General features: G+C 47.4%; 1 protein-coding gene across 6 annotated transcripts in view; it reads left to right on the top strand.

Annotated features, from left to right (window-relative positions):
* nhsl1b (NHS-like 1b) overlaps positions 1 to 18,352 on the top strand; it is a 187,319-nt gene extending 168,967 nt beyond the window's left edge. For all 6 annotated transcript variants that reach the window (XM_045210203.1, XM_045210200.1, XM_045210202.1 and 3 more), the window contains 3 exons: positions 1,729 to 5,151; positions 9,386 to 9,518; positions 15,445 to 18,352. In XM_045210203.1, the coding sequence (XP_045066138.1) occupies positions 1,729 to 5,151; positions 9,386 to 9,518; positions 15,445 to 16,120 (4,232 nt within the window). In that variant the 3' untranslated portion in view covers positions 16,121 to 18,352. The remainder of the gene's footprint in view (positions 1 to 1,728; positions 5,152 to 9,385; positions 9,519 to 15,444) is intronic.
* Positions 18,353 to 20,710: the final 2,358 nt, after the last annotated feature.

Raw genomic sequence — 20,710 nt, 5'->3', positions numbered from 1 at the left:
CCCCTGCTCCGCCCCTGATAGTAAAATCTCTACTGGCATCTGTCATTGTAGGATCTCTACTTCCTCAAATCTAGTAGTCCAGAGTCTGACATCACTCCTTTTCCCATGACCGCTAAGGGCCCGGTCTCTGCGCTGTCCTCCTTCCTTAGCCATGATAAGTGTATCTAATGTGAACACACATTTTTTTGAATATCTGGTGACTTACGAGACCGGCGCTGGTAACAAGTCTAGTGAATCTAAACGGGCACTTATTTGTGTGTGTTAATCCCTGGGATACACTGATAATCTAAGCATGCCACAGTGTGTCCCACACACCCCACCACTAAACCCTGCATCTAATCCCAGCATTCCTACCACAGATGATATCATTCTATGTTCATATTTCCACAACTGTGTAATGCACACTGGCCTATCATGGGGGTTGGATTGAGGCCAATGGAGGGAGGGGGGAGAATGACAGGGGAGGTTAAGTAGGAAAGGGTATACTCATCAAGATGTGGGGTGAAAGGACAAGATTGGTTTTCTGTCACAATCAAAATCAACACACAGTCAAGAATACATGTCCTATTGTGGATTTTACTGTACAATTGGTCTTAACCCCAACCAAAACCCACCTCTCCTCTCCTCTGTCTCCCCAGAGGCTTAGGGGATACGCCAGACGAAGATGGTGTGAATGTTTCCCTTTCCCCCTTCTGTGCGTTTGTTATTGTCAGCTGTTGTTATGATAGCCCCACCCTTCTAACGCCCCCTGACCTTTCACCCCTAATCCTCAGAACAGATGGGCTGAAGAACAAACAGAGGGGTCAGGGTTCCACACCCCTGCTAATAGCTATGTGCTACACTAAGTTAAGCTAACCCTATTAAGCTATGGATGACTGGGGACTCTCCTCGCTGTAGGATGTGATCAGTGCAGCTGATAGGCAGAGCTTTGAAGCCTTATTATACAGACAGACAGGTCTGAAAGACCAGACAGACAGGTCTGAAAGACCAGACAGACAGGTTTGAAAGACCAGACAGACAGGCTTGGAAGTCCTGATTACTGTTAGATGGTAAGTCCTTGCCTCAGTGAGTGAGACACCCAGGCTGTCTGTGAAGTAGAAACCTGCAACTTAATCTATCTCCTACAGCAGCGCTGTCACTCTCTGCCTTAGGGAGGGGGAGGTAGGTGTGTGTGTGAATGTTTAGGGAGCATGAGCATCAACAGGCAGCCAGCACAGATTGCCGATACATCAGATATCCTCTCCTATTTTACACCATATTTTTCACTTTGTTTATTTATGTACGGGTGTGGGTGTGGGTGTGGGTGTGGGTGTGTGTGAGCTGCCCAATGCCTTACCAGCTGCCCACACCCTGAGGACCATTCTCTTTCCGATCAGACGGAGCCAGAGTAGGAGGGAAAGGATAGCGGGAGTCTGCCTTCTGGCGTCTGTCCTCTTCTCTCTCTGTCCCACTTTTCCTCTCTCTCCTCTCTCTCTCCATCTCTCTTTCTCTATCTCTCTCCATCTCTGTCCTAATGAAGACGACCAGCGGTTATTAGCCCATCAGACAGGGCCGCAGCAAATCAAATTAATTAGCCTCTTAGACACAGCTAATCTGATCGACAGCCTGCCAGAGAGAGGGGGAACAAGGGAGAGGAAATTAGAGAGAGGGAGAGGAGGAAGCTGGAGGTATTTTGATTGCTCATATGTTAAACCTCTCTCTCTCTCTCTCTTTCTGTCTCTTCTGCAGTGGGGAAAGGACGTGGGGGCGAGCTCCGGCCACATTCCATGTTCATCCCGGGACAGTATTCCACATTGGGAAGAGTCGGGAGCGTCAACTCATCGCTCAGGCATTCCGAGACAAGGGATTCTGGTTGCCAGACTGAGGAGGTGAAGATCGTTCCGCCGTCCATGCGGAGAATCCGGGCTCAACGGGGACAAGGAATCGCAGCCCAGATGGCTGGAATTTCCACATCCTCGTCTACAGGAAGCATCTCAGTCTCCAGTAGCGACGGCTGTTCCGGAATGCTGGTCCTACCCCCGCATCTGAATGTAGATGCCCAGCGCTTCCACAGTCTTCCCAGACCCGGGCCAAGGGTGTCTCTCAGTGCTGAGCTCATCTACAGCAGCACCCCCATCAGGCCGGAAGACCACAATGCACCCCAGAGGCAGATCGGCAAGCTGCAGGTGGACAACACCGTGGTGCATCTGAGAAACGCCCCCAAGACAGGTACTCTGCCACGGCCCAAGTCTCAGGAGGTGCGGGGGTCCCAGACAGGGGACTGGGGTGGTGGTCCGGCATGTGTGGTGTCCCCCCACGCTGCCTACTCCACATCCCTCATCCCCAACGCCACCATGTCCTTCTCTGCCGAGGTTGTGACCCTCCATAAGTCCTCCAGCCAGCACCCCCAGTCCCCCGGGACGGCCTACCCCACCTCCAGGCCTCTCAGTCTGGCCGCGAGCACCAGCATGGACCCACTGAGCTCCACCTCCTTCACCCACAGGACCACCTGCCCTGCCCGGGCCACCTCCACACCAACACACACACATCCCCAAGACGGAGGGGTGATTTCCCCGGCAACGCCCAGCGAATCGGGCTGCTCGGATGGCAGCCTGCACAGCCACACAAGCACCATCGCCGCTACGACTCCGTCCTCGGCCGACGACCAGTGGTCAATCTACGACACGCCGGAAAACGTGGTCCTGCCCCGGCGTCCTCTGACCTCTAGCTGCTCCACTCCCATCAACCACCTGAACAGCAGCCTGGAGCTGTCGTCCCGCACCACCACCGACTCCAGCTCCCTGTACTCCCAGGACAACGACGGCTACTACACCTCAATGCACCTGGACTCTGGCCTGCGCTCCAGGAGCCATGGTAGCGGGCAGGGCCACGGGGTGGTAGCCGGCCGGACTGCCAGACACAGCATGTACGAGTGCCGCGAGCTGCCTAGCCACGAGGAAGATTCTAACAGTCTATACAGCGACCGCTCACTGTCCCGCAGCATCTCTCTCCGCAAGGCCAAGAAACCGCCGCTGCCCCCGGCCAGGACCGACTCCCTCCGCCGCAAGCCTGGCGGGAAGAAGCCCCTCGGTGGAGTTAGTGCAGTTAGCGGGGTTAATGTGAGCGCTAACGGATCGGTGCTGAACGAGACATTGATCGCTAGCCTGCAGCAGAGCCTCCAGATGGGATTGAGAGATCGAAAGGGGAAGGGCGTATCCCCTTCCTCGCCCTCCCACAGCCCGTGCAGCGACTACGAGGACCCCTGGTTGCTGCGACCACGGAGCCAGAGCAGTGTGAGCGCCGCCAGCTCCGCCGCGTCGCTAGCGGCTAACAACACTAACAGTTGCGTAGTGGCTAATGTGTACTCACTCTGTCATGTGACGCCAGCTCACAGCGACACCAGCAGCCTGCGCTCCGATTACGCAGAGTCCTGGGGCTACTACATGGATTACCCCCGTAACCATGGAGACCAGGGGCCGCAGTCCCCCTCCATTCACCAACACCACCCTGCTGCCAACATTGTAGCGGGCACACACCCGAGGGGTCTGTCGAATGGAAGTGGGAGTCTCCACAATCACATCAATATCCAGGCCTCGGTCCCTCCAGCCCAGGAGGGAGGTGTGGCGGTCAAGCCCAAGACGGCCACCTCGTCCCCGGACAGGATCCATAGACTGACTTCCCCCTCCAGCGGCTACTCCAGCCAGTCCAACACCCCCACGGCCGGCACCCCCGTGCCCTCCTTCATGAGGTCCCACTCACCCTCGGGGCGGCCCAAGCCCAAAGTGCCTGAGAGGAAGTCTTCACTCCTGTCATCCATTTCCATCTCCTCCTCCTCCACCTCCCTCTCCTCAAACGCCTCTGACTCTCTCAGGAACTCTGGCCCACCTCCTGCTCCCCTGCCTCCCACCTCAGCACCCACCAAACCCATCAGCCCCCCACCTCCTTTCCCTGCTCCTCTCCCCCCATCCAGCCCCAGCTCTCCCCCTCTGCCCCTCGCACCTCCATTACCCACAACCCCTCAGGGCACCCCCATGAGCCCGCCCCCTTACTCCACCTCTCCAGACTTCCCTCCCCCTCCACCTCCAGATTCCCTTATCCACCCCAGCCTCTCCTTCAACGGGACCCTCAGTCCTCCTCCTCATCCACCTCCATTCCCCTCCATGGTCCCCTCTCCTCCACCACCTCCCCCCCTGCCTGCCCCTGCTCCACCCACAGCCTCCCCTCTCACCCTGAAGGCAGCAAAGAATGCTCTAAAACCAGATGCGTTCACTAACAGCCCAGCAGCCAAGGAGGCCGGCAAGTCCCCCATGCCCCTGATCACCCCATTCGCCCTGCAGAGTGTGCGCCTCCGCTCAGTCAAGCGGCCAGAGGAGCAAGTCAACGGCAAGGTGGAACATACCAAAGCTCAGGAAACGGGGGGCAACCAGTTCTGGGCCCTCAAGCCCCACACGCCGGAGAAGCTTAAGCAGCTGGAGCATCCCACTATGCTGCCCCTGATGAACTGCACCAGTCCAGAGGAAATCACCAAGGCCTCATCATCTGCTGTGAAGAAGCTCTTCGCTGAACTGTCCGCGGACGGCAGTGACTCTGAGATGCTGCCTGGGGGCGCCGTCACCAACGGTAAACCTGAGGAACAGAGCCTGTCCAACAGCTCAGCCCAACCAGATCAGGAGGGGCAGTCACCCCTCCCAAGCCCCGTGGAGGAGGCAATCAAAATCCCCCCAGTCAAACAGAAACCCTCAGTGGTCTCCAAGAAGCCCAAACTGTCTCTTGTCACCCCCCAGTCTGTGGTGGGAGAGGAGACCGCCCAGACTACCACCACACTGAGCCCCCAGGATGAGACCACCACCTCGGCCACCACAGAAGAAGACCAGGTGGACGCTAAAGTGAGAGAGGAAGAGACTAAGGAGGAGGGAAATGAGGAGAAAGAGCAGGAGGAAGATGAGGTTTCAGAGAGTTCCTCAGCCCTGACAGAGTGTAGTGAACCCTTCACCTCCACGAAGAGCCAGAAGGAGACCCAGCCTCCGGCCACCGTCACACAGGAGACAAGCCTCGCTGAGGGGCAGGAGCAAAACAGAGAGGCTGAGGAAGAGGAGGAAGAGGAGGAAGAAGATGAGGAAGATGGGACCAGCAGTACCACTGGATCAGTCAGCTCTAAGGACGACGAGAGTGGTGAGTTAGATTTAATTTGTATTATTAACACCAAAAATACTCAAATTAAATTCAGATAAAATTGAATAAAATTGAATGTTTTGAAGAAATAAAATGGGACATCTGTTTTGTAAATTACATTGAGGCAGCTTACAATCAAACTGTTGGTTGCTGAGTTCAAGGTCTAGTCTGTCATCATTAGCAGCTATTCAGTGCTGACTGATGGTGGCAGGTGTTTGTTAGCTGTGTTGACAGTTTGCGTTGGCTGAGGTAAAAGGCAGTTGAGAGATACAGTTGAAGTCGGAAGTTTACATACACTTAGGTTGGAGTCATTAAAACTCGTTTTTCAACCACTCCAAAAATGTATTGGTTGAGGGAATGCCAAGAGTGTGCAAAGCTGTCATCAAGGCAAAGGGTGGCTATTTGAAGAATCTCTAATATAAAATATATTTTGATTTGTTTAACACTTTTTTGGTTACTACATGATTCCATATGTGTTATTTCATAATTTTGATCTCTTCACTATTATTCTACAATGTAAAAAATAGTACAAATAAAGAAAAACCCTTGAATGAGTAGGTGTGTCCAAACTTTTTGACTGGTACTGTATGTATGAAATTAGTTTTGATTTAGAATGGACCATCTATGCACTTAAATAGCGAATGGAGGATGCTTTTCCCATGGTTCATTTTCATGCCAGCCAGGTAGGCTATACTCCTGTTGTAAAGCGAAGCAATGAGCTTAATATTAGGAAAGTTGATAAATAAATATAGTAGACCTAGCCTATAGAAAGCTGATGGGATCCTCTCTTTTTAATAGAGGCAATTAAAACTGTTTTCTCAGGTAATTGCATAGCCTATAGAAATGTTGCGCAACATGAACTCATGGGCTCTCAATACGTGTTTGATTCGATTTTCGATAACATTTGCATTGATGTCAGTGATTAGAGCGATAATAGAGTGCTACCAGGCAGTTAGCAAGTTTGGTAGGCTACTAATGACCATCAGCAGCATCAGAGCTTGGAGAAGCCTACAGTTGAGGTCGGAAGTTTACATACACTTAGGTTGGAGTCATTAAAACCCGTTTTTCAACCACTCCACACATTTCTTGTTAACAAACTATAGTTTTGGCAAGTCGGTTATCTACTTTGTGCATGACACAAGTAATTTTTCCAACAATTGTTTACAGACATTTTATTTCACTTATAATTCACTGTATCACAATTCCAGTGGGTCAGAAGTTTACATACACTAAGTTGACTGTGCCTTTAAACAGCTTGGAAAATTCCAGAAATGATGTCATGGCTTTAGAAGCTTCTGATAGGCTAATTGACATCATTTGAGTCAGTTGGAGGTGTACCTGTGGATGTATTTCAAGGCCTACCTTCAAACTCAGTGCCTCTTTGCTTGACATCATGGGAAAATCAAAAGAAATCAGCCAGGACCTCAGAAAAAAATGTGTAGACCTCCACAAGTCTGGTTCATCCTTGGGAGCAATTTCCAAACGCCTGAAGGTACCACGTTCATCTGTACAAAAAATTGTACGCATGTATAAACACCATGGGACCACGCAGCCGCCATACCGCTCAGGAAGGAGACACGTTCTGTCTTCTAGAGATGAGCGTACTTTGGTGCGAAAAGTGCAAATCAATCCCAGAACAACAGCAAAGGACCTTGTGTAGATGCTGGAGGAAACAGGTACAAAAGTATCTATATCCACAGTAAAACGAGTCCTATATCGACATAACCTGAAAGGCCGCTCAGCAAGGAAGAAGCCACTGCTCCAAAACCGCCATAAAAAAAGCCAGACTACGTATTGCAACTGCACATGGGGACAAAGATCGTACTTTTCTGAGAAATGTCCTCTGGTCTGATGAAACAAAAATAGAACTGTTTGGCCATAATGACCATTGTTATGTTTGGAGGAAAAAGGGGGTGCTTGCAAGCCGAAGAACACCATCCCAACCGTGAAGCATGGGGGTGGCAGCATCATGCTGTGGGGGTGCTTTGCTACAGGAGGGACTGGTGCACTTCACAAAATAGATAGCATCCTGAGGAAGGAAAATTATGTGGATATATTGAAGCAACATCTCAAGACATCAGTCAGGAAGTTAAAGCTTGGTTGCAAATGGGTCTTCCAAATGGATAATGACCCTAAGCCTACTTCCAAAGTTGTGGCAAAATGGCTTAAGGACAACAAATTCAAGGTATTGGAGTGGCCATCACAAAGCCCTGACCTCAATCCTATAGAAAATATGTGGGCAGAACTGAAAAAGCATGTGCGAGCGAGGCCTACAAAACCTGACTCAGTTACACCAGCTCTGTCAGGAGGAATGGGCCAAAATTCACCCAACTTATTGTGGGAAGCTTGTGGAAGGCTACCTGAAACGTTTGACCCAGGTTAAACAATTTAAAGGCAATGCTACCAAATACTAATTGAGTGTATGTAAACTTCTGACCCACTGGGAATGTGATGAAATAAATAAAAGCTGAAATAAATAATTCTCTCTACTATTAAACTGACATTTCACATTCTTTAAATAAAGTGGTGATCCTAACTGACCTAAGACAGGGAATTTTTACTAGGATTAAATGTCAGGAATTGTGAAAAACCTGAGTTTAAATGTATTTGGCTAAGGTGTATGTAAACTTCCGACTTCAACTGTAGGTTACATTGCTAGACATTAGCTGTGCTTAAGGCTAGGGGCTTTAGCTGGGGTTTCCAGCTGTCCCTCGGTCCTTCTTCAAATCCCACTTCAGGGCAGGACGAAGGGCAGGTATTGGGGCCAGCTTCCTCCAAGCTGGTCTTAGACTGCCTGCTCTCTCTCTGACTGTGAAGGTATATAAAAGGCTTAGACTGAAGACAGGGTTAGCAACACAATACAGATTCCCTTTATTGAATGTGATCAAAGGTTTAGGATATTCCTGGAAGGATGCATAGGGAAGGCCTCCCTGTATCTCTGGTTTTAACTGAATCTTGAACTAGAAGAAGCTGCCATCAGGGCTGGCGGGAGTCGAAGCGTCTCCGCAAACAGTGCCCAAAAAAATAAATGGTCTCAAAACATAGTTTGCCCATTTAGTGCTAATGTAGCATGGTGCCGCCTGGTTGTTGTCTGTTCTGTGTCATTGAGCTAGCCAGAGAGGCATCATACCTGCCTGCCTCCTCCTCTTCCCCCAAGTGAGAGCTCAGCTTAGTGAGGGACAGCACTGCGGCAGATGCCTGGATTTATCATCTCTCTCAATTCAGTTCAAAGGGGTTTTATTGACATGAGAAACATGTTTACATTGCCAAAGCAAGTGAAATAAACAATTTTTTTTAAATCTCTCACTCCATCCTCACTCCATCTTCTGTTGTTCTGGTTTGTTTTATGCTCTCACTGTCTCATTCAATTCTAATCTATGTCTCCCCTATGTCCTTTCTATTACTGGACTCTCCTTTTCTCTCTCACCTCTGCTTCCCTCTGTCCACCCCTTCTATCCTTATGTCCAACTATCTATTTTATACTGTACTTTCCTCTTTTCCATCTGTCATTCTCTCTGTCCTGTTGTCTTTTTTTTCTCTCTCTCTCTCTCTCTCTCTCTCTCTCTCTCTCTCTCTCTCTCTCTCTCTCTCTCTCTCTCTCTCTCTCTCTCTCTCTCTCTCTCTCTCTCTCTCTCTCTCTCTCTCTCTCTCTCTCTCTCTCTCTGGGAGGTAGGGGACATCTGTCCTAGGGGAGGTCTGTTTAGTGGAGGGAGGCGGGGGAATGTGGAGAGTAGGGGGAGGGGCCCACTGTATAGGAGGGGAGGGGAGATGAGAGGAGATGTGGGTGGGGAGGGAGGGAGGGAGGGAGGGAGGGGGGAGGGGGCGAGCGTAACATGAGATCGCCTGCAGCGGCTCAGGCAGTCGAAGTGCAGACACGAGCGAGGGAGGAGGAGGAGAGAAGCTCAACTAGAGGAGAGAGAGAGGGAGAGAATGTAAGAAGCCAGTCCAGCACCACCTCTATATCTCTTAGGCACTCAGGTTACTTTTGCGGGATATCCGACCATCGGTTATGTGTGTGTGTTAGCTTGCTCCTCAGCTGCTGTCCGTGTGTGGGTGACATGTGTCCTGTGTGCATGTGTTTTTATTTACCAGGTGAAGTGTTTGACTATTGTAGGGCTGTGTAATGCTTGTATTCGTTCCTCGGTCGGTGTGTATGTATTGTGTATGTGTTCTCTCATCAGGGTGTGTAACGTGTTTCTAATGTGTGTGTGTCTAATATGTGTGTGTCTCCTAGGTGAGGTGTTTGATTCAAGCAGCACTGCTGAGTCTTCGCCGGCCCCCAGCACCAACAGGACCCCCAGGCGGGGGGATATGGTGACCCCCACACGCCCCCGAACTACCGAGGACCTCTTTGCTGCCATCCACAGGTACGTAATGGCACGGTCACCATCTCTCAACTTTCCATTTATTTACTCCCTATACCCCTCTATCCTCCTCAACCAGCTCTCTCTCTCTCATATTCACAACACTCTCATCCCTCTCCTATCCTCCTCAACCACCCCACTGCACTATAGCTTTCTCTTACTGCTCTTTCTATCTTTCTCTCTGTCGCAGCATGACAGTCCTAACCTCTGTACCTTCCCTTCATCTTGCCATTCTCCTCAGTCCATCACTCCTCTCCCTCCCATACGTTTAGCCAGGCTGTCCTTTTTATTCATTTAAACAAATCTTTATCTTTAACTCTGCATTGTTGGCAAAGGACCCATAATTAAGCATTTCACTGTTAGTCTACACCTGTTGTTAACGAAGCATGTGAGAAATACAATTTGGTTTGATTTGTACATTTGTCAGGCGGTAGGCAGGTGTCTGGTGTCCCTGGGTCTGGCAGCCAGGCAGTGGAGAGCTTTTCTCTGTAACGTGTCTGTTAGACAGAGATGGGCTCACTGGGAAGAGAAACCAGTAGTAGTTAATGGGTGCTGGTGAAGGGATACTGGATGGTAGATGGTAGCTAGTAGCTTCATTTAGCAATGCGCATGCCCCGCCCACCTGAGGATCTGTGTTTTTCAGTCATCTATTTCCTGTGTTTGAGAGGTGCAAACACACCCTGGTAATGGCTGAAGTGGGTTTAATGGAATACATTGTATTTCCGTTGCGTCTATAAGAACACTAAAGCTTCGTCAGGGATTTAACACGTCTTCTCGACACTTACAGTGCCTTCGGAAAGTATTCAGACCTCTTGACTTTGTCCACATTTTGTTACGTTACAGCCTTATTCTAAAATGGATTTAAAAAATATATATTCCTCATCAATCTACACACAATACCCCATAATGACAAAGCAAAAACAGGTTTTTAGAAATGTTAGCAAATGTATAAAAAAATATAAAAAACTGAAATATCACATTTACATAAGTATTCAGACCCTTTACTCAGTACTTTGTTGAAGCACCTTTGGCAGCGATTACAGCCTCGAGTCTTCTTGGGTATGACGCACCTGTATTTGGGGAGTTTCTCCTATTCTTCTCTGCAGATCCTCTCAAGCTCTGTCAGGTTGGATGGGGAGCATCGCTGCACAGCTATTTTCAGGTCTCCCCAGAGGTGTTCGATCGGGTTCAAGTCCGGGCTCTGGCTGGGCTACTCAAGGACATTCAGAGACTTGTCCCAAAGCCACTCCTTCGTTGTCTTGGCTGTGTGCATAGGGTCATTGTCCTGTTGGAAGGTGAACCTTCGCCCCAGTCTGAGGTCCTGAGCGCTCTGGAGCAGGTTTTCATCAAGGATCTCTCTGTACTTTGCTCCGTTCATCTTTCCTTCGATCCTGACTAGTCTCACAGTCCCTGCCGCTGAAAAACATCCCCACAGCATGATGCTGCCACCACCATGCTTCACCGTAGGGATGGTAACAGGTTTCCTCCAGACGTGACGCTTGGCATTCAGGCCAAAGAGTTCAATCTTGGTTTCTTCAGACCAGAGAATCTTGTTTCTCATGGTCTGAGAGTCCTTTAGTTGCCTTTTGGTGAGGAGTGGCTTCCGTCTGGCCACTCTATCATAAAGGCCTGATTGGTGGAGTGCTGCAGAGTGACTATCAGGTTCTTGGTCACCTCCCTGACCAAGGCCCTTCTCCCCTGATTGCTCAGTTTGGCCGGGCGGCCAGCTCTAGGAAGAGTCTTGGTGGTTCCAAACTTCTTCCATTTAAGAATGATGAGGCCACTGTGTTCTTGGGGACCTTCAATGCTGCAGAAATTTGTTGGTACCCTTCCCCAGATCTGTGCCTCGACACAATCCTGTCTCAGATCTCTACAGACAATTCCTTCGACCTCATGGCTTGGTTTTCGCTCTGACATGCACTGTCAACTGTGGGACCTTATATAGACTGGTGTGTGCCTTTCCAAATCATCCAATCAATTGAATTTACTACAGGTGGACTCCAATCAAGTTGTAAAAACATCTCAAGGATGATCAATGGAAACAGGATGCACCTGAGCTCAATTTCGAGTCTCATAGCAAAGGGTTTGAATACTTATGTAAATAAGGTATTTCAGTTTTTTATGTATTTTTTATATTTGAAACATTTCTAAAACCAGTTTTTGCTTTGTCATTATGGGGTATTGTGTGTAGATTGATGAGGATTCTTAAAAAATATATATATATATATTAGAATAAGGCTGGAACGTAACAAAGTGTGGAAAAGGGGAAGGGGTCTGAATACTTTCTGAATGCACTGTACATCACAAGAAAGATAAGAAAGATAACTTTATTTTGATGGGTGTTCATTTTTGGTGGAATTGAAAAAAGTAATTATTTAATACAGTTGACATTTTTACAAATTAGATGCGCTGAAATGAAAGCAACTTCCGAAAAACAAACACTCGTATTATAGTGATCTGATCTCGCAAACAATATAAATTATGCATAGATGGATGTCATTTAGAGCCAAGCATGTTGATTTTTAATCTGAGGGTATCCTGCTATTGACACTTGTTGAATTATGCAACAGAACTTGACAACAACAGTCATTAATGAGGCAGTCTAGACAATGCAGGTAGGCATAGAAAGAGCACGTTTTGGTGGTTGCAGCCCTGTTCCACACCTTTATGTTAATCTATTCATAAATGCAAATACACCCAGTGTGTTTATGCAAATTAGGCACATATGATTTTCTTTATTTTATAACAAAATATTTAAAAAAATACCTGATACCATTAGAAAATGAATATACACAGTATACAAAACATTAAGGACACCTTCCTAATATTGAGTTGCCCCCCTCTATTTTGCCCTCAGAACAGCCTCAATTTGTCGGGGCATGGACTCTACAAGGTGTCGAAAGCATTCCACGGGGATGCTGGCCCATGTTGACTCCAATGATTCCCACAGTTGTGTCAAGTTGGCTGGATGTCCTTTGGGTGGTGGACCATTCTTGATACACATGGAAACTGTTGAGCGTGAAAAAACCCAGCAGCGTTGCAGTTCTACTACCATACCACTCTTTGAATGGCATACATACACAATCCATGTCTCAATTGTATCAAGGTTTTAAAATATTATTAACCTGTCTCCTCCCCTTCATCTATACTGATGGAAGTGGATTTAACAGGTGACATCAATAAGGGATCATAGCAAGTGTTCCTAATGTTTTGTACACTCATTGTATAAGTGCATTCTAAGAAAAAAAAAGTTGCATTTAACAATATATGTTAAACCTGAATTTCCACCAAAATCCCTGAACTCCATTCATTATTTTTCCGTGCCAGTAAAATCTTGTATGTGCTATAATTCAGTCAATATCTGATGGATAAAATTAAAACTGTCCAACTGTTGCATTATTTTTTAAACCTTTTAACTATTTTGATGACTGTTGCTACTTCTTCTTAGTGGGTGAAAAGCTGATGGTTCATTCATTATTGAGCTAGTTGAACCTAGATCAGATCGAGGTTAGAGGCTTCACTTAAGAGCTTTTCTGTCTCTCACTCTCTCTCTGTCCTGTACACTCTGCTCTTCCAGTCCATGTACTCTCTACGTTCTCACACATGTGCATGCGTTCAATGGAGCATACACACACATAATTTGCTCACGCAACCAACTGGCGTGTGTGTATCCTGGTCACGTGCAGCGGTATGATGGTCAGAGAGCTCCCGAGAATCACAGGATTTCATTTCAGGGGATTTTATTTCTGCTGGCTTTGGTGTATGTGTATGTGTCCATCCTCTTGTGCGTTTGTGGGCTTTACCTTTCCTGGTGGATTTCTCCTCACTCTAATATCTTTGTGTGCTATATTAGAGGCAAAGACAAGTTAGCCCTGTGAAGGAGGTAAGGAAGGAAGGCTATAGTAAGTAGATGTAGACATTAGGGCACCAGCTGTTGCTGCTGACCAGAGGTAAACCCAGCACTGTTTGCCTTGTGCTCCCTCTAGCCTCTCTACTCTACTCCTCTCTGCGTTCTCTCCCTCTCACTCACTCAGAAACTGATGAAAAATGGAGGGAGAGAATGATTAAAACCTGAATGGATTGTTATCACAACGACAGCAGGGGTAGGATGGAGCTGGCTGGAGAGATTCTCACAATCAAACATTGTACAGTGAGAAGAAATCGGTGCACCACTCAAAACCTGTGTGATGGTTGTGTGTGTTTGTATTTCTTGATACATTGGATTGGTATTTCTGCCTTTCCCTTCTTTTCTCCATCTGTCTTTCTCTCATTCCCTTTTCTCTATCTGTCTGTCCCTCTGAAATTAATTTTCTCTCCCCCCACTCCTTTTCTCTCACCTTACCACATTCGTTGTGTTTGTCCTTTGTCTCTGTAGAATTGTGTGTGTTTGTACTTTGTGTCTGTAGGTTTGTGTGTGTGTGTGTGTGTGTGTGTGTGTGTCAATTGTTGGAACAGCATCAGTCCGGGGAGTCAGATGTGGAGTTGCCTGGGCCTGGTTAAATCAGGTGTGAGAGAGCGAGTGATGTTACGTAATCCTGCTGCTATAACCTATGGGCTAATGTACTGCTGGAGCTCTCATGGGACACCACGGTGTTGACGTTGTATTTGGGGCACAGACGTCCCTCAAACCTCCCAGCCCCAACTAACAGACTCCTATCCAGTCTTCTCTCATATCTGGATCTCTCTCTCTGTCATTGACTCCATATTATATCATGGATATATCGTGCTTGTCTTTATTTCTTCTTCTCTGTTAAAGACAGTTGATTTACTTAAACCTCTCTGTCTTTGGACCTGATCTGAAGGATTAAATGTTGCATCTGTCTGCCTCATTCACCCTCCTTCTCCTATGTCATCAAATCCCTTTTGTCATGTCACTGTCTGCACTCCACACTCTGCTCTTCTAACTCCACCTCTTCTTCTTCCTCCCTGGTGCAGCGGGGGAATGCAGAGTGAGAGTGAGAGCGCCCCCTGTCTAGAGAGGTTAGGCGCGGCAAGTAGCCCATTACTGTAATTGGCCGGTCCTGTTTCTTCCCCGTGGTAACGCTAGCACTGGATTAGCGCCATAATCCCCAAGCAACCCCTGGATTCAGATTAATTATGCTGTTTTCCCCTGCGCTAATCCGATCTCCCCTGCTAGCCACGGCTTTAGCACAACGCTTATGACTAAGGAACGCATTTCTACATTTGTGAGTCTATGGTAGGTAGACATGGTGGTGTGGAGGAGTAGCATGGCAGCCCCTGCTGGCAAGGATGCTGAACTGTCTTTAGATATAAAAAAAGGTCTGTGCGCTTTTCCCAGTTAGTGTTGTTAATTAATTCCATTGTGCCACCTCTTAGCGTTCCCCTAGAGTTGCAGCGTGTGCAGTTTTCTTTATCGCATTTGAATAAAATATTTAAAAGCACCAGCCCCCTCCTCCCCCGCTTCCCAGCCCCTGCGCCACTCACCCCCTCTATTGTTAGATTATCCTTGCTTCTTCTAGGCTTCTGAAGCAGTGCACCCTGGGATTGCTGGGGGCATTGTTGACATATGGCTGAATTGGGACACTGTTCAGAAAGGTGTGTATGCCAACTGGCATGTCTTATTAGAGGAAAGCTTTGTTTAAGAAAAATAAGTTAGTACTAATGTTCCATCATTGGTTGAGCCATAGAGTAGTAGAGGCTGTTTCATTGAGTGTTGAGCTGAGTAGATGTGTTTGAAGAATTGCTTCTGAGCTTTGGCCTGGACTCTGGACAGTCTCCAACCCCGTGCTCCCTCTCTACCCCTCCACCCTCTGAATATGTCCTGTACCCGCTGTCCTCCTACCCAGCCATGCTGCCTAGCCTGCTCAATATCACTAACCCTGCTCTCCTATCCATTTATCACTCCAACCTCAGCTTAATGTCTCTAATCAACCTTGTCCCTAACCAGGCTCTCCTCCTCTACCCTTAGGTCCAAGCGGAAGGTTCTGGGTCGTAAGGAGTCTGAGGAGGACAAGACGCAGGGCCACTCCCCCTGTCCGTCTCCCCCTGTCACCCCCACGGGCACCTCCCCCAGCCTGGTATCCTCGCTGCCCATGGGCAGGCAGACGGGCTCCATTCAGCGCAACCTGCGTAAGTCTGCCACCAGCAGCGACACCTTCAAGGCTCTGCTCCTGAAGAAGGGAAGCCGCTCTGAGACCAGCTTCCGCATGTCGGCCGCTGACATGCTGCGTTCCACAGACCCGCGCTTCCAGAGGACCCGCTCCGAGTCCTCCCTGGACCCGCCCTCCTCACCATCGTCGCCGACAACACCACACAGCCCTTGCGCTTCCCCAGGTCGCAGCAAGAGGGCGCCAGAGGAGTGGGCCCGCAATGAGGGCCTGTCCTACTCCTCCTCCCCATCATCGTCACTGAGCGGGATGAAGTACGGGCGATCGCGCACGCCGCCCTCTGCTGCCAGCAGCAAGTACAACGCCCGCAACCGCATCCTGAGCAGCCCTATGACGGTCATCTGCGAGCGTGAGGGGGAGTTAGCTGAGAGCGCAGAGTACGGAGACGTCCCTGACAGCCAGCCCTGCCCCTTGCCCATGCCCCTCCCCCTGCTCCAGGATTCCAACGGCACTTTATCTGAGGAGAGCAGTAGTTAGATAGAAGGGACCGCCCCCTGGATACAGGGAGCTGAACTCACTCATGGTCCCCTGGGAGGGTGGAGGAGCCAATGATAGGCCCTCCAGAGACTCATGTGCCCCCCGAGCCCCACCCCTGGCTCCACCCACCCCTGGCTCCAGATCCTGTAGGTTTTGGACCTGGTTCTGAGGAAGCGGACCTGACTGGCCCTGTGGCCCTCACGGACTGACCGGACTGTTCTTAGTCTGAAGTGGAGACCGACTCAGCTGCAGCTTTTCAAGACTAATTTTCCTCAATCACATTTCTGCATTTAATTTTGATAACCCATCGTTTGTGTTACAAAAAAAGTAATAATTATCGTTTTTTTCCAAAGACTGATTTTCCCATTGTTTTGTTTGTTTGCTCGTTTTAATAAAAAATTATTCCTGTTAGAGCTTCGGAGGTGCTGATTGTATTCAGGGTTGGTTCCTGTAGTTTTTAGAAGGTTTCTCTAAGGTTAAGGGAAAAGCTAAGGTGATATGAAGGTATTGAAAAGTGACAAGTTGTTTTTATTTTGGCTGCAGTGGTGCCATTAGTTAGTCAGGCAGTGGAATGTGGAACTTGAAGATGTGCTGGGGCTGGCTTAAATGCAGTGTATTTCTGTCTGCTTGCTACTTATCTCATGTTATCTTGAGTCTAAAGGCCATTAATATACCATTGCTTGTGAGTATGTATGGTAAAACATTCTAGAACACCAAATGGTTCTGGGACACAGCTCCAGCTTTGGTTCTTGTGAAGTTTTTTTTCTTCTGCTCTTTGAAGTCTGTGGTTTGGTAGTTTGCAGGAGCTGGAACTTTCAGTGGTCAAGGGGAAGTGCAGAGGGCTGGTGACTGCCCCCTAGCGACAGGCAGGTGAAGAGACGCACATGGACAATGGCTAGGTCTGTTCTACACACGACACACAGCCAATATGATGGATTTAATATGGAGGTTTGGAAAACCTTGGGTGTTTGGAATTTTAGTTTGTAGATTTGCACTGTCCATATGTGTTTCCTTTTTCTTTGTGTAATTTTAAAACCGTGTTTAGAATTGTTTTATATTGTTTTAAGCCTGTGTTTAGGTATTCTCCCTTTCCCTTTCACTCATGTTTGGAAATGAAGAATTCATCTTTAAAAAAGTCAAATGGAAAAAATACTTAAACTGTCATATTTTTATTTGTGATCATTTTGGTTACCAAAGAGCTAAACAATTAAACGTAGCCTCATGTTTATGCTAATATGGACACAATCTGAATCTGTGATTGGCCGTACTGGACCAGACGTATTGACCGAGGTATTGTGGAGTTTGGTGAGATTACCTTCTAGAACCTTCTAGGGCTTATGATTATGATTACCATCACTCAGTTTACGTTTCTACTAGGTTTCTCTCTTCCTGCACAGTTTTATATGGTTATTTTTGTTTTAAAAAAGTGTTTAAGTAACATTTGACTTATTTTCAAAGACTTTTTTGTTGAAAGGGAGTGGTTTCCTTTTGTAGACTATTTATTTTAAAATAGTGAGGCTGTGATGTGGTACTCCAACACCCAGCAACCAGCAGTCAGGTACTCCAGCCAACCAGCAGTCAGTACTCTAGCCCCAGCCAACCAGCAGTCAGTACTCTAGCCCCAGACGACCAGCAGTCAGGTGGAGGTGAGGAAAGGTTTGGGGCGGGGAGGGATCTGGATGTGCGGGGACAAGTGGAGAGCCAGGACCACAGTTCACAGGCTAGGTTTACAAAGATAGAGTAAATATTGTAACATTATAGTGGTATTAAAAACCTAAAGAGGTACAAAAATAAGTAATAAAACCATAAAGATTAATAAAGGTGAAATAAATACATTATTTTAGCTCTTTGGTATTAAATGAAATATTCCACCCTGGTGCAAAAGCTCAGTAAATCTGACCTGATGTGTCATAGAGGAGGTGACAAGCGTGACTCTTCATACCCTCGTAGAGCCTGTAACGGCCCAGGTTTAATCACCTGTGACAAGTGTCTCGCAGAGTTCAGACCCAGCCATGACTGAGAGCTCATCTCAGTCCGGCTCACGATGGGAGCTTATGAAGTCTCAATCTCAGCTCGCTAAGGAGGAGGAGGAGGGGAAGAGAGGAGGGAGGAAGGGAAGAGAGGAGAGGGATGAAAGGAGGGGAGGGGGAGATAGTGGATGTAAAGGCAGAGGAGGCAGGCTGCTAACCTCTTGTGTATATGTCTATGTAATAAAACATGTTGATATTTAAAGTGTGTCTCGTCTCTCTCTCTACCTCTCTGTGTGATTCACGATCCTTCTGCCAGCCCGCCGCCCAAATCACCGCCTCATTAGCACCGTTGCCATGGCACCCACTGTCATCCGTCATCCGGAAAACTCCAGAGGCCATCACTTAGCCCCCACTTCCTCCTCCAGGTCATCCCTTATGCCTCTCACCTCTGGACGTCCCATTAGAACTCTGCATCACCGGGTGTCACATAATATCCCACTGTTTGAGACTGTCAACCTCTTAACTGTTGCGCCATCATCATAACTGTGTGACATATATTGACACTGCATAAATGTCACCACTTCTCCTAATATTCCATAAAGACAGAGGCATTAACCCCTGTTGGTCGCTGTAATTGAGACCCAAGTTATCTCCATAGGGACATTGGCATTGCATATCCACCAATCCACACACTGCTATATGAAATGGTGCTATAAAGAACTACAAAGCACCCTTAGTTTTAGCAGTGCACCAACCCACACACACACATTATTGGGCTGACTGGTAGACCGTACCACTTGAATATAGAACAGTGTTACTCCATCTCCCTTTTAATATTCCAGACAGCAGTCCCTACATTTCACTGTCACACATCAATCAATACGACGGATCTCTCCCTCCCATAATCATTCCAGTGACACGCTGTGTCCACCCTCTTTCCAATACTCAAGTGTCACTGCCCCATACAGACCCTAGCCAGCCAACCCATCTTCAGATATAAGCTCATGATACTGGGACATTTTCTATTGACTTGCTAATGATTTTCATTATAAAACCTTGACTCAACATCTTTACATTTACATTTACATTTTAGTCATTTAGCAGACGCTCTTATCCAGAGCGACTTACAGTTAGCACATACATTATTTTATCGAACCCACAACCCTGGCGTTGCAAACGCCATGCTCTACCAACTGAGCTACATCCCCTGCCGGCCATTCCCTCCCCTACCCTGGACGACGCTGGGACAATTGTGCGCCGCCCCATGGGTCTCCCGGTCGCGGCCGGCTACGACAGAGCCTGGATTCGAACCAGGATCTCTAGTGGCACAGCCTTAGACCACTGCGCCACTCGGGAGACATCTAATGAGACTAGAATTCTTTACTGTTTTTTCCAATATGCATAATTTATTCAACGGTTGCAAGAGAGGAAGGGTGAAGAGAGATCAGGGGCGCGAAAGGTATGGATGAGACAGGATTTCAGCTGGCTGCAAAGGGTCATGACCTTCAGTTTGTATGACATACAGATTTGTTGTGTACCTATGGATTTCATCCTCCAAAAGCACTGTTCTCAGAAACTAAAGCCCAAACAACACATTCACTACTCCATGAAAGTAGACATTTGAATTAATTTATTCATCACATTGTTTTACATACATTGATTGTAAAATCGTAAATACATTTTAATTTTATACATCCACAATCATGTAATATAGTGAAAAGTATTACTTCGTTGAATAATTGTATATATCATAGTAAAGAATGTGTAACGGAATATACACTGTGTACAAAACATTAGGAACACCATCCTAAAATTGAGTTGCACCTCCTTTTGTCCTCAGAACAGCCTCAATTCGTCGGGGCATGGACTCTACAAGATGTCGAAAGAGTTCCACAGGGATACTGGCCCATGTTAACTCCAATGCTTCCTACAGTTGTGTCAAGTTGGCTGGATGTCCTTTGGGTGGTGGACCATTCTTGATACACACGGGAAACTGTTGAGCGTGAAAAACCCAGCAGCGTTGCAGTTCTTGACACACAAACCGATACGCCTGGCACCTACTACCATACCCCATTCAAAGGCGCTTAAATCTTTTGTCTTGCCCATTCACCCTCAACGGCATACATACACAATCCATGTCTCAATTGTCTCAAGGCTTAAAAATCCTTCTTTAACCTGTCTCCTCCCCTTCATCTACACTGATTGAAGTGGATTTAACAGGTGACATCAATAAGGGATCATAGCTTTCAACTGGATTCATCTGCTCAGTCTGTCATGGAAAGAGCAGGTGTTCCTAATGTTTTCTACACCCAGTGTATAATCAATTTTACCATTTATCTGGCTTCTGTCCCTTTTACAACCCTAATATCAGTTTACACCATAATATCCTAACCTTTTTTAAATTGTTATTTTTTTGGGGGGGGAGGACAAGATTTAGACATACATTACATTTTCACATCATTGAGACTCCTCTCACAGCAATCCATAGTTCAGCAATACTCCATAAGCATGTCTAGTCACACAACGCAGCCCTCAGGGCCAAGCCACACCGCCAAGTCCTCCGTACAATATACATAATTGCCACCATTAATTTGTAAAAGTTAATAAGTAAAAGAGCACA

This window comes from Coregonus clupeaformis, chromosome 33, assembly GCF_020615455.1.
Source record: "Coregonus clupeaformis isolate EN_2021a chromosome 33, ASM2061545v1, whole genome shotgun sequence".
NCBI classification, from domain to species: Eukaryota; Metazoa; Chordata; class Actinopteri; order Salmoniformes; family Salmonidae; genus Coregonus; species Coregonus clupeaformis.
This window is presented reverse-complemented; position numbering and strand designations above follow the sequence as displayed.